General features: G+C 39.6%; 1 protein-coding gene across 1 annotated transcript; it reads right to left on the reverse strand.

Moving 5' to 3' along the window:
* Window positions 1-274: 274 nt before the first annotated feature.
* LOC122998530 (putative uncharacterized protein DDB_G0287113) lies at window positions 275-5,645 on the reverse strand. The gene is made up of 4 exons (XM_044375459.1): window positions 5,245-5,645; window positions 4,112-4,687; window positions 3,856-4,002; window positions 275-754 (listed from the first exon to the last, which is right to left on the reverse strand). The coding sequence occupies exons 1-4, from the start codon at window positions 5,272-5,274 to the stop codon at window positions 275-277; spliced, it is 1,233 nt and encodes a 410-aa protein (XP_044231394.1). The 5' UTR covers window positions 5,275-5,645.
* Window positions 5,646-14,743: the final 9,098 nt, after the last annotated feature.

Here is a 14,743-nt window from a genome sequence, read left to right on the forward strand (position 1 = left end):
GATGAGAGAAAAGACGAAAAACATGAGAGAGCAAACAGGGAGGGGGCAGGCACAGGGGAAGACCTGGCCCTGCGAGAGGGCTGAAGCAGTTGGCTACGTCATGACGTCATCAACGTGCGGCGTACAGGTGACGCTGGGCGGGGAACCCGGAAGTGAGCGGCAGTCCGGAGCGGTGGTGGAGGTGGAAGGAAAGGAGGAAGAGAGGAGCAGGGAGAACCTGGCTTTGTTGTCAGTTTGGTGAAACAGGATTTGTATCCGGAGTTCAGCCTGTCCTTCAGCCGGGGCTGAATAAGTCTGGGCTCTGTTGCGGCGTTGTGACATCATCGGTGTGCGGCTTGCGTCGGCCCGGTGGCGGACAACGAACCCGGATGAGCGGGAGGATTTGAGCTGCAGGCGAGAGGACTGACAGAAGTAGAGTCTGCATAGAGATGGAAAGTTTGTCTTTATCATCGTTTCGTAGGAGTGGGACGACCGTCTCCTTGAGAGCTCGCAGGAGGTGAGCAAACATCCGGTTGAAGATGTGCATCGCTTGGAAAAGAGCTGTGTCCGAGCTGTGCCTGGATGTGTGTGGAGCATCTGGATCCCAGCCGATCAGAAGCGCAGCGTCTGGAGGGGAAGGGTTCCATGTGGATGTGGTGGTGAAGGAGATATCACGTTGGTACTGCTGGATCGAGTCGTGGGCGGTATGTCGCCAAGGAACGTGGATCACGGAGCACAGGCGGGAGGTAAGCGTTTGCGTTGCAAGCGTGATAAGCTTAGTTTGTCAGAGTGTGGCTTTAGATCTGACCGATGTACAGATTACCCCTCAAAACGAAGCAACATCTAGGGGGAGTTATGCTGCAAAACCAATTCTCTACATATCTGAAATGTGAGAGCTTGTATCATCACTGAAAGCAACATAAAGTATGTGTCAGATGAAGCAGGAAATTATCCCAGTTGCCGCAGGACTTAATTCACAATCAATAGCATGTAGCCAGGAGAAGCATAAGAGCAGAAACTAAATGTTAGCAAGATATGACAACAAACAGATCAACAGGACTGTGACTGAGGGACAGCAGCTAAGGGAGAACCCCCAAGGCTCACACTTACTTTAGGAGCACAGTGATTTAAAAAAAAAAATCAAAAAAAATCAAGATTGCATAATTACTACTATTTGGCCTTAGGGAAATTTGTCTTGGACATAAAGGCTTCCACATAAAAAAATACATACAATTATAGTAATAGACATAAAGTGCACAGCACAGACAAGTGCAGTCATAAATTGCATTCAAATACGTGCAACACAGCCACTTATTTCACACACTCCTTATGTCCTGAGTTTATGAGATTCACTGTTGGAGGGATGAAAAAGTTCTTATGCCTATACAGACTTCTTGTCCTGTATTTAACTGGAACCCTGTAGCATCTACCTGATGTGATTGCACTTCAGAATACATCCCTTTCATTTTTAGATTACTGACTGCAAACAGCTTTCAGTGTGATAAATCATTTGAAGCTTTGAATGAAGTTTGATAGCATTTTTTTCCAAATTACAAAAGACAGCACTTAATTCATTTTAAAAATATTATTTAATTAATTAATTAATTTATTTGTATATATTTAATTTAGATTTTGAATATACATTGTAAAATATAAATAGCATCATTGGCTGTAGCTGATTTACTTTGGCACATGCCATATTTCATGAGGCTGCACCAGATAACTGGAAGTCCTGCATGGTGATAAATGTTTCATTCATAAACTGGGACTTTCAGTTTAACAGTGAGATTCCACTCTTTGAAATAGACATGATGTAATCGACTAGATTGTTTTACTAAAGAATACTTCTCACTCTGCCGGAGTTGTTGAAACTACAAGAGCATGCAGTCTAACGGCTTTATTCCACCGGGCATGGCTGCGATGCAATTTTGTCCTGTCCTCTGCATAGTATCATTTCCCATCGGGAGCGTTTCAGAGGTTGACGGTTCTGCTCTGGTTCTGCCGGAGCAGAACTGGAGAGAAGAGAGCCACCCCTCCACCTGGAGAGGAAGCCAGGAACTGGGGCAGTCATGGCAGCAGGGGTGTCATATAAAATCTTGTGATTTTCCTCTTCCAAGATGAACATCTTGTTATCCATGGTGACAAATATCCTCTGACTGGTTGACTTCTGGCCTGGTGCCAGCGGTTATAACGTAATGTTGATGTAGTGTTGTGATATATGATTGAGAGTCTACACAGGGTGTTTTGTTTGAAAATTGACTGGATGCTCTATGCCGTTCCTGTTTTGCTCCTCAAATCTAAAATAATTCAAACTACCAATAGATACCAATATTTTTTATAAGAGCAACTGTGTGCTCACAAGGGGTTTTGCAAATGTAGGCCATTAAATGAGGACAAGTTACCAATGAATTAGTGGGGGTGCATGTCATTATATCCACCCAGTATCCCTCGGAGTTATATTCATATCGGATGATTCCACACTTCATGATTTACATCCAGTGCCAAACCAGGAAGCCATGATCTGTCCCTAATCTTAAACTAACCTTAAGTATATGTTAGCTTAGCATAGCTTAAACCTAAAGCCCAACCTTTATTTGTCATGAGCATGATCTAACCTAAACCATGCCATAGTTGTCATGTGCAGATATTGTAGAAATAAATAATTTAAAAATGTTGGCATCAAACATTAAAAAACGTTGTTAGTGAATTTAATCAAGCAGTTTGCAGAAGACAGTATACTGTATGAATAAAATATAAAAAAGTCGACATTCTTTTCTGGCAATAGGGTTGCAGCCATTACTACATATATAGTGGTAAGATATAGATGTGTAAGATGTGTGAGCAACCAAGCAAAGTATATGGACTCCTGAACATCACAGTTCTGAAAAGGCTTTTTGCAAAATTTTGTGTGCAGACTAGTCAAGTTCCTCCACACTAAACTGGGTACACAAGATCACTGGCATGCTGAAAGACGAAAGGGTCTTCCCAAAACTGCCACCACAAAGTTGATATCACAGTATTCTATTACAATTTACAATTTATTTTAGCAGACACTTTTATTTCTAACATATACTTGTATGCTGTGAAATTAAGGTTTTGCTGAATTGAAACAAAAAAAGAAAAATACACAGGTATGTGGACAGGGTTGCATTGTATGATGTATTTGTTTTGGAAGATAGGATGGTTAAAGGTCCAAGATTTTCCGGTATGTTAAACACAGCTGATGCAGTGGTGTTACCATTAGGGATGGTAACAAACCTGCTTTTAATCAGATCATCCAGATGATACTTTATTGTTCAACCCTCTTCTATTGTCACAGTAAAACCATGCAGATATCAGTTCTGGCCCATGTCTTTTGGGGTATAAAGACTAAGTTGAATATAATGAATAAACAGATGTCAGGAGAAAGATTCCCCTGTCAAAGTGTGTGAACCAATGAGAAAACCAGGATTCATTTTGATATATTAATTGCTATTGTCTGCTTTAAGTCAAACACAAGTGATATATTTAAAGAGAACCTCACACTTCATTCCTTATTTTTCTTTCTTATCCATGCATATTCAAAAAGACATATGAAGCCAGTAATTCACTTACAATGAATTGTATTGGACTTCAAAACATACATGTTACAACATACAGTATTCACAATATTTACAGTATTATACAACAGCAGAATGGTGGGGGGAGGAAGGGGTAGGGGTAAAGGGTAAGGAGTAAGGGAGGGGTGTTGGGGGTTTGGGGAGGGAGGGTGTTCTACTGTTGTTTTTCAGTCTGTTCGAGCTACCCTCTATTCTTCTTTTTCTTCTTCTTTGCGTTCTTCTTTTTGTTCTTTGCATTCTCCTCCATCTCATTGTCTTTGTTCTTCATTTTATTTGCCTCCTGTGTTTCCATCTTTTCCTCCTCCTCCTTTTCAATCTTTCCTCTCTCTTCTTTTTTCTCATCATTTTCCTCCTTCTCATCTTTCTTCTTCTCCTTCTGTAGCTGTTCAGCCTTCTCCAGTTGCTTCTTTGTGCTGAGGGTGAGCTGATGATGAAAGACAGACAGTACATTTTATATTTCACTTCCAAAATTCTGATTCTAAAACAAGCTGTTGGATTATTCTGAAGTGAAGCGATCAGCTGAGGCAGCGTACCTGAAGCTCATCCATCTTACAAATGAGGAGTTTGATCTCCTCATCTGTCTTGCCTGCCCTTTTCTTCCAGTCCTCCTCCTTTTTAAGCCACATGGCACTCAGCTGGCTCTTCCCTCTCTCCATCTCCTCCAGTCTTGTCCTCCAGCTCTTCTCACTGTGAGCTAGCTCCTCTCTTAGGCTTACCTCCAGAGCCTCAAATCTGCTCTTCCACTGCTGGTCTCTTTGTTTCATCTCCTTTTCTCTCCGCGCCAGCAGGTCCATAGTGTCCACATGGGCTTTAGTTCTAGCCCGCCTTTTTATTGTGACCTTTGTAAGGAGGTCGTCCTTGTCTTTGAGCTCTTTTTTGAGTTGGCTCACTTCAGTTTTCAGATTCTCCTGGAGGCCAACTTGCTCCTTAAGAGCTTTGTTCTCCTCCTTCAATGACTTGAGGTCATTAATGGTGGAGTACAGCGCATCTCTTAGTCCCTGAACAATTGAATTGTATGGGAGCTGGTTGGAGGGCTGCAGCTGAGCTGCAGCTGGCCTGCAAAGGTTTGGGTTGTACATGGCAGCACCAAACTGCATTTTCCCAAATGCCTGAAAGACAGAAACATACATGTTTTAGCTAAAAATATAAAAACACAACCTGTGTATTCTAATGACAGCACTGCTTGGAGCTCTTCAACAGTAGTGTTGGAATACTACAAAACTACATTTACTTTAGTACTGAATTTAAGTTATTTTCAATTTCAGCTACTTTATACTTTTACAGTTCAAACATAAATATAGTACTTTTTACTCCACTACATTTATTTGACAGCTGTAGTCACTGGTTACTTTACAGAATATGAAATGAAAGCTCAGGGTGAGGGCAAGGTCATGACCTCTTTAGTTATGTTACCATACAAATATCACTTTGTCAAGAGACCCTAACCATTTACTGAATTATTCCTTATCATTTTTTTTAATCAAAATACATCACAGGTATTATATTTCTCAGTGTGGCTTACTGGATGTGGGAAATTATTTAAATTGTGACACAAAAACTTCATAAACTTTATGAACATTGGTCTCCTTTCTAGATGATGACTGAATACAATTTGTTGAAGCTTTACACAGAATACAAGTCTGTTGCTCAAATGAGAAAATCTTACCCAGTTTCCTGAGCTGGATCTCCTGTCCATGTGGCTCAGAGAAGGTACTGTAGAGGCAGGTGTAGAGAAGAGGTTGAACTCATACAACTGCAGTACTGTTGCAGTTGGAGTAAGAGACGTGTTGCAGTCTTGAACTTATAGTCGTATTTATATCTGTATTGTAGATATTATAGCTGAAGTTCTTGCTGTTGGTAAAGTTGTAGCTGTTTTTCAGTCGTTGAGAGTTGCATTTACCAGTGACAGAAATACTTGTCAGTTCGAGATGTTGAATTCAAATGACTGGGACCAGATTTCACCTAGAATGATATTGTCACATACAGAGGGTTCTAGAATGATGGGATGATAATGGCCTCCTCATTACTTATTCGTTTTTTTACATCACAAAATTCTAAAACAGCTCTTGGGAGCATCGTCTAACCATTTGATTACATTTAAACGACATGAACAGACTTTTGCTGTTGAAAGCAGGAGACAGTGGGGATGATATGTTTCTGACCCCTCCAGTCAGTATCTTGTATGACCACTTATACAGCTCCAAGCTCCCATGAAACACAATCAGTAAACTTAAAAGCTGTATAAGGTTTAAAGATATGAACTATCATATGGCCCTTCTCACCAATGACGTTTCTTTGTAAGATCCAAGACATTAAAACATTTATGTTTCTAGGGTGTTTTCCTTTAATAGATGTCAACAGACTATATCAAAGATCGGGAAATAGTGGTCCTAGAGCCAAATCTGGCCCCCAAACAAAAACCTTTGCCCCCCACACAAGAGCCAGAATCTTCTTTTTCATAGTTTGCATGAAATGTGTCATGATTTTTCATGAATCTACTGTAGATAACAATGTAAATACAAAGCTCATGTTCATGCTGATACATGATCTATAATGAATAAAATAATCAGTGCCAGCATGTAAGTGATGCATACTGAGGCTTCTGTGTGTGTGTATGGGGCTTTTTTCCTATCTTTATTCAAGAGTGTGGTGTTTCAATTTGAGAGCATGATTTATTGATTTCACATTTAGATTTTGTAATCCTTTCCCTCAAAACCCTGCTTTCGCACTCAAATAGCCCCTGTTTGCGCTTAGATTTACTCTGCTTCTACTCAAACTGTGTGCTTGCACTCAGATATATTGTTGCTTGCACAGATTTCCTGCTTCAGCTTCAGCCCTTCTCCTCGCACTCAGGCTGCTTTTGTACAAAACATCTGTTCTCAGATTTCTGCTTTGCTCTTGGATTTTTCCTTCAAATTGAATTGGTTAAGTCATATTTGTGGCACGAGAATACGTTCATGATAATATGTCCTCTGTCTTTCTTTTTTTAATCTGTATTTCAATTTTTAGGAATGAGAAATGTACCAACAGCAAAAGTAAGCAGCTAACACATTAAGACAGTACAAAACAAAAGTAACTTAAATGAGCAACAGTAAACAGCACTTGAAGAGAAGGAACACTTCAATGTAACTACACAATACATGACCTCACCGACTGCGTTTCAACCTCTTCCACTCCCCGAGGATGCCAGCGTCCGTGGGTGACATTATTGTCTTTCAGAGGCTGTAGCGGGCTCAGTCTTAAACCTAGCAGATACTAGTATCATATGAAACTAGGCGACCTCAGGGATCCATTGGTACCAACCATGTCATGCTAGCTTGTCGGGAAGGGGGCTAAATAATGCTCCAAAGTTAGTCTAAATTTTGGTGAGGCACCTCAAGATATCTGAATGAGAATGGGTTCTATAGTTACCCACAAGTCTCCCCATCACAGATATGCCCACTTTATGCTAATCCCATGCAGTTTTGGGCAAATACCGTGCAGTTTTTTGCATGCAATATAAATGTAGTTATACATTCTATTCTTAAAATGGTGTATTTGAATATTTCTGCATACTGGGGTCCCTAAACAGTCTTGGAATTGCATACATTTGGTATGACTGGAAAGCCGAGACTCTTGTGGATTCATTGAGCCCAATTGTATTCATGAGTGACGATGTTAGTCCCCATCGTAGCCATTTCATTGTAGTGAGACCATTTTTTTGAAACTTGACCTCACTGTAGAAAATGACCTATTGCGACCTCTAGGATAATCACAGCCTCATGAAACTGGGGGCATTCAGAGGATGTATGGCTTTCCTAGGTATATTGCAAATAAGGGAGTTTCTGAGCAATTTCCAGAACAGAAGTGCTCACCATCCAATCACTGAAAGATGTAATTCTTACAGAAATCTCTAAATGTCAAAAGTTTTTGATACCAAATCACAGACCGAATTTTTCTGTGGTGTTCCTCAAGGTCTTGGTGTTTTAATGTTGTATTTTGGAGGGATTTTTGACTATTTTTATCAATTCTTGAGTGGTCAAAAATGGTTAAATTTGGCATCAAATCTGTGTAACAAATGATATCAACCCAAAAATTGCTGCAACAATTTATGAAACATAATTGAGCATGGGAATGGCCATCATATACTTCCATCATAATGTTCTAAGCCTTTATACACTCCAAACTTTCAAAATTTGAATAGGTGCCTAACAAAACAGTTATTTCATATTTATTACTAGAAAAACTTGATACACAGCGCTGAGCTTCTTAAATTAATCTTCAGGTTTCCAGCTCTCAGATGATGTATACCACATCATATACTGTTGACCTGCTATATCCCCCTAAAGATCCCCTGTCCCCCCCAAAAAACTGGTCTATGCACTATGCACTCCTGCCCCCCGAGTGGAAGAGGTTAAAAATGGAGTAGCTCATTGAAGTTACCTTTGTTTTCTACTGTCCTAATGTGTTAGCTGGTTACTTAACAGTTTGAGATTATACTTTAGGAGACAAGCGTATAAAAATGATGCACAAGACATCATAAACTGCCTTAAAAAAATGAAGTGTTGAGATTGAGTATTTCAAACATTGTATGGCTTCAATGAGGAGTTAAAATAAACTGATACATAATATACAGCACATGGTGTTGTCAGACATTGTGGAATGAGAGGGTTTTTCCCACTATAAAGCCACTTGAGATGGAAATAAATATATAAATGAAAGGGGAAACCACATGTTAAGGGGTTAAACATAAAACTGCAACATATGTCGATATTGCAATCAAACAGGATGTGGATGCTTTAGAATCTATATCAAAACATTAAAGGAAACTTGTACTCCCTTTGTAGTGATAGTGCCACCATGGGAGGTCTGTGTGAGTTGCCTTGGTTTGCTTTTCTCCTGCCCTCTGCTGTCAGCTCCCTGTAGCCCAAAACTCTACAAAACTACTGAAAAATGTAACGTCAAACAGAGAGAAAACTCTGAACTCCTGCAGCATTTCACACTCTTTTAAGTGTAAACTTGTGAATAAAAAAAACTCTTTCATAAAGTTTATGGGTGGCAGCAGATAGTCACTTGTCTTTTTTTCAAATTGTACCAGTAATACGTACATAAATTAATATCAGGTATATAATCATCAGTTATAATTAGCAGAACCAAGTATTCTCTCCATGATATCTCTCATTTCAATAAGAAAGATCAATTGGAAATGTGTACCTATACTGTTGAGTCTCCATTGTCACCTTGTGTTTTCCTAAAATGCCCATGAAGATAAAGAGGATCACCTCCTTCAGCTAAGAAGCTGCTGGTGGTGAAGAGCCAGTAGGTGGAAGATAGAATCTCTTTGGTTGAATTTCCTGTGACAATCTGTTGATCATGTGTTGATGGGGAGGTGGAGGGTTTTACAGTACTTGATCAAGATTGTGAATTCATCTCAATTCATAGGACCATTTTACTAACAGACTGTTACACTGCCAGATTAATTGTGTTGTGCATGAACTGTGAGTCACCTCACCTCAAACAGGCAAATAATGAAAAGGAAGCAAGGCAGGCAGGCAAGGAGAGGTGACCAGAAGGGTTGACACTACAGGCCTGGTCACACCAGGATTTAAAACAGCAAAATTGATTCACTTGGGTGAAATAAATCTGCATAGATTGTTTTTTTTTCCTGGAGAGCTTTGCTTTCCCTCTTTAATAACTCTTTATTGAACTAAATGGTGTGCAATGGTGAACAAAATGTCAGAGGGAAGTCAACAAAACAGAGGAGAGAAAACAGAGAGGCTATTGCGACCTGCCCTAGTCAGTCAGGTGCTAGCTAGTTGGAGAACTTTGTTGACAGCCTTCATTACATCACTACCAGTTTGGGAGCAGACAAGGTGCCTGTATTTCCTGTCATCATCTTGGATCCATATGATGGCCCACCTTCTTGCCATAATCATCAGCTTCAAGGTTGTCCATTTGTTGACACTGCTTTGACCACTGGTCTGTCCCACAAGACCATACCAGTGGTTGAAGAGTGTTGGACTGCTTACATTTTTGCAGCTGCTTAATCTCGCCATTATTTAACATGTATCTGGCATCAGCATTTCAGAAAAAAAAAAAATTCTGGATTTCATTGTGTATCTCTTCTCAAGGGTTTGCTGGGGTTTTTGCTCCTCTGTTGCAATAGAGACTGTGTGCAATGTGATAGGTGCAATGTGATGCAATGTGATAAGTTAATGCTTTGGTTATCTTATTCAATCTGTGGGACGTTAGTACCTGTGACGGGCCATAGTCAGGTGTGAAAAATTTCTGTCGCTATCTCTTTCTTGGCCATGCACTTGTCATACACAATGTCATGATGTTGGAACAACGCCAACTACTTCCCATTAGTATTTACATTTAGATACAAAGAGGCTTATAGGCTACAAATGGAATTCTGACTGAAGAAGTGAACAGAACAACATTAATTAGGCATGTATTGTAGATTAGTTTCTGATTTGTTCCTTTTCCATTCCATGGTAACTACTCACAGTTTTGTGTACTATGTTGTAAAGCATCTATGCCCCTGTGAATAAGGTATGGTGGAGGCAAACAAGACTTCTTGATTAATGTTTGGGAAACCTGACCTTCATGGTTAAAAGAAACCAATGTTGTCTGTTGGAAGGGATGCCATTACAGGTCAGTGATATAATGCTTTTAGCTGCTACTTGCTGCCAATAAAAGCCACTTAATCATTCAGTCCCCTTAATGAAACACTAACTTTATTGTGCATGTGATATTGTGGAACAGAACTATAAACCACTTTGAGCCCCACTGCTGAGCTTTTTGGTTGGTAAAGCATAAATTGGTCACGCCAAATTAAGCAAGTTTACACAAGACTTAATTGAGTGTGAAGCCTGCAGTATCACAAATAGCATACTTAATACATTAACATATTATTTTCAAATTATTAGTTATACCTAACCTTGATATATTTAATGTGAACCACTAAAGCCATGTTCACGTTAATTGGAAACCTCTTACACACAGCAGCAGCAGCAGCAGCAGCAGCAGCAGTGGCGTGTTTCTAACTTTATACAGTAGGTGAATTCATTATAAATACTCTTAGACTTACAGTAAGATGTTTCATTTAATTGGACCTAAAAACGCAATTAATTGGATAGCGTAATAGCCTAGAGCGTAATCACTCTAACTAGGCATCTGTAGCAGACAACATATTAGCATTATCCGTATTTCTTACTGATTGACCTTCCCAGCGCACCTGCCTTTAATCAAGCACTAATTAAGACTCTGATTCTGATTAGGATCTGAGAGCTTGCCAATTACAGTTTTTTCTCAATTGCTTTGGCACATTTCTCGAAACATTTTTAAAGTTCACAGCGCTGAACGTACATTTCCCAAAACAGCTCATTTGTACAGCAAAACACTAGTTAACCTGCAAAAGGCTGTAACTCACCTAAAACCTTTAATTCATGTTTCAAAAGTAAGCTATTGCGTCAACGAATGAGTCATTGCCACCAAAATGACACGTTTCTTTCACATTGTGTAAAACAAAGGTGGTCAAAAGGTTTAGATGTTTTGTCAAAATGACAGTGCACTCTGGAAGTGTGTTTTGTCCTACATGTTTTCACTGACACTGAATGCCCTCTGTACCAGACTGTTAGTTTTCGGAAGCTAACTGACTGCTACTGTGTATCAAAGTGACTCTTCAGATGCTGATTTCAAGAGGTTACAAGGTTTTACATTCCACTTTGTAAAGCAAAAGAGTACTTAGATTTGCATGTAATGTGAGGAAAGAAAAATGTGTTTTCCTGCAATGGTCACACTATACTATACAATATAGTAAACAGAAAAAAAATGAAACAAAACATAGGCCTTCTATATGCAGTAGTATAGTAACAAAATAAAGTTACAGTGCTGGGAATGATTGGCCACAGATTCTCATTGACCTCTCACCTAATGCTCTCCATTGCAACGCAACAAGGGAAGAATCATTTTATATACTGCAACCATCCTCTGCACACTTCTGCTATTATGTCATCACAAGCGGCATCCATTGAGACAAGCAAAGACATTTGATTTTGTGGTCGATGATCGTATACTTTATCCCTCCGCTTTACACCTCCGTTGCCCCCGTCCAGTGTTTATCTGAGCAGGCTCCTCCATTTTCACAAATTGTAGTAACTTTGTTACCCTCAAGCTCTATAAATGTGTTTTAAAATACCCATACTCATGACTTATACTTGTAAGCTGACTGGACAGCACATGCCACTGGTTGGTGTAAGATGTGAGAAACTTCCCATTCTTAAGTGAAATTTGAGTTTCATCTGATGACAAATTTATCAAGTTAGCAGACTTTACAACCACTCTATATCAATGCAATTATTGAAACATGGGCTTGGCAGATTTTGACAATTAGGACAATCGTGCATGTGATGACTTACACAATGAAAGAATTCTAACATATTTTTGAACACTATTCAACTGAAAATAATCTATTTTGATCACAAAGACATATAGAGCCAATAATTGTTCAAATTGTACTTAATCATTTGCCTAAATGTGCTAAAACATTTGAAAATGGTAACCAAATGAATGAGAAATGAGAAATGCTCATTCTGTTGTGCACAGTTAACACAATGTTGTGAAGAATTTCACATTGTTTTGACAATTTCATTTCACTTCAGTTCAATTCAATGGGCTTTATTGGCATGAAAGTTATGAGAACAATATTGCCAACTTCAAAAAACTATAAATTGCCATATAATGCAAAGAAAAGGCAAGATTAGTACAAGGAATGAAATATTGTCTTACAGAGAATACACTTTTAGTATAATTTAACATCAAGAAACTATGAACTCTTGTATGCTATAAACACATAGTGCTAGCGTCAGCTAAGACACATGTTGTATGGAGTATGTTGTCACAGAAGCCTTAATTAAGGTGATCAAGATTAAGGCCATTTATAAGTCTATAGCTGTGCTTGCTCTGTGAAGCTGTCTCATTATACACCAGAAAACTAAATTGCCTACAGGCATGCTAGCAGCTGTTTGAGGCTATCCATCGGAACAGTGGTGCTTTGAGCACTTTGACATAGCCAACATAATGATGTTTAGCAGGTATAATATTTACCATGTTCACCATCTTAGTTTAGCATGTTAGCATGCTAATACTTGCATTAAACACAAAGCACAACCAAGGCTGAAGGGATGTCATGAGTTTTTATGTGATGTAAAATTCTGACCTGAGGATGGCACTAGAAATGAAATGTTAAGGGATCACCAAAGTTACTACAATAAATGCTGAGGGGAACATGAATATACCAAATTTCTCCGCAATCCATCCAATAGTTGTCGAGGCATTTTGCACAAAACCAAAAATGTCAACCTCATAGTCATGCTGGAGAAAAAGTCAGTAGGCTTCATCCTCTGAGAACCATAAATGTCTTTACATAATTTTATGGAAATCAGTACCAAAACCTATTGACCGAAGTGGTGGACTGACCTTGCCATCACAGAGCCATGCCAATGGTCTAGAAGAAGAGGAAAAGAAAGCTAAATGAGGGAGAGAAAGGGCTACTTTCTTATGTACAATAAATTAGGGTTTATCCTCAGAGGACATTTCAGGACCTCTCAGACTGAACTGTACTTTGAGCTGAATTCAATGATAAATGATAATGATCAATGACGGATGCACAACAGGAAGTATGACCTCAGCCAAACCAAAAATATCTGTTGATTTTGAGTCCAGGTGCATGAGTGCCGGTGATGATTACTTCAACAGCTTTAACGTCAGGCCATCCTCTTCACACTAGCCACTCCAATCACTGGGCTTTCACTCTCAAGGACCAGTGGGATGGTCTTCTAGATCAGGGCTAACAGCGTACCCCTCAAAAAAAAGAGAGCAAGCTTTAGAGCACAGTCTAGTCCCCTAGATGACTAAGCAGTGACAAAAATCAGTGCCCTACGTTGGGCACCAACTGGGGGCTGCAGAGAAACCCTATGCCGGCTGTTAAGTGCACTCTCTAGAAGGAGAAGGAGCGAGGGTAGATCTCAACTCCAGGGCGCTGATGTGCCTGGAGCCCTGCTGGTTTTCAGTCCTGAATATGAGCCATGTGGGACCTGAACTCTAATTGATATGCAGGTGATGCATGAGCTGAACATTACAGGAAATGGGCTGGGGGGTGTGTGTGTGTTTGTGTGTGTGTGTGTGTGTATGCGTGTGTGTTAGTGTTGCAGAGGAGAGAACATTGCTCAATCATACCCTAGCACATGAGCAAGACAGCGACGGGAAGCCTGAAAGACTGTGAGAGAAATCAAAGAATAAAAGAAATAACAGAAAGTCTGTTAGACTGAAAAAGTCGAGAGAGGCAGGGAATGAGAAATCCATTTGCTTTTTTTTGTATAGTGCATAACTTTAGAAACTTCATTATTTTGAGTGGAGATGTTCCATATAATACAGTGGGTTTCAAATGGGTGTCAGTGTTACCTATTTTGTATGCATAATGTTTGAAATATATAAACGTTCTGCAATACACTACATGTAATGTATACATACACTTTCTCATACTTGGGTAATGTGCTGATTAGCTTACTTTCAGAAAATATGATAAAAAGATCAGTACCACCCTCATTTTTGTGCAAAAAGTAAGAAGCTGGAGCCAGGAGGCGATTAGTCCAGCTTAGCGTAAAGACCAGAAGAGAGAGGAAAAACAGCTAGTCTGGCTTTCTCCAGAGTTCTTAGCTTCTCTAATGGTGTGTTCAGACAGAATGTGAAGTGAATTTTTGCCTTGCGTTACTCTTGCGAGTTTGACCACAGAACCGTTTGTGTTTATTCTCCCCAAATAGCCAAAATACCAGCTGTGCATTAGCTATAAGCTAGCTAGCAACACACAGACCAACCCTGTCTGTGGGAGTGTTTCTGTGTATTTGTGTTCAGTTTTTTTTCTGTTATTTCCCTCCAGTTTCTCTCCTTTTGTCTCTCCTCTCTCTACGTTGATGAAGTACATCCATAAAAGCCATGCGATACACACACTTTTTTTGCTCAAGTTGAAAAATTTTCAACTTGCGCAAAAATTTGCTCCACGTGCTGTCTGTCTAAACGCTGCACAGTCACATAAAAAAATCAGGTTTTAGGAGGAATTAGGTGATGTAGGTATTTCTTGTAGAGTTGTTCAGCACAATTTTCAAACTGAACTGACTATACTA

Source organism: Thunnus albacares, chromosome 15 (genome assembly GCF_914725855.1).
Source record: "Thunnus albacares chromosome 15, fThuAlb1.1, whole genome shotgun sequence".
Classification (NCBI taxonomy): domain Eukaryota; kingdom Metazoa; phylum Chordata; class Actinopteri; order Scombriformes; family Scombridae; genus Thunnus; species Thunnus albacares.

Excerpts from the sequence above, each read along its gene's own strand:
- LOC122998530 (XM_044375459.1), bottom strand. The coding sequence starts at position 5,274 with ATGGACAGGAGATCCAGCTCAGGAAACTGG. Across the intron at positions 4,003-4,111 it reads GTAAGATGGATGAGCTTCAG|CTCACCCTCAGCACAAAGAA; the intron begins GTACGCTGCCTC and ends TTTCATCATCAG. Across the intron at positions 755-3,855 it reads AAAAGATGGAAACACAGGAG|CTTATCACGCTTGCAACGCA; the intron begins GCAAATAAAATG and ends TGACAAACTAAG.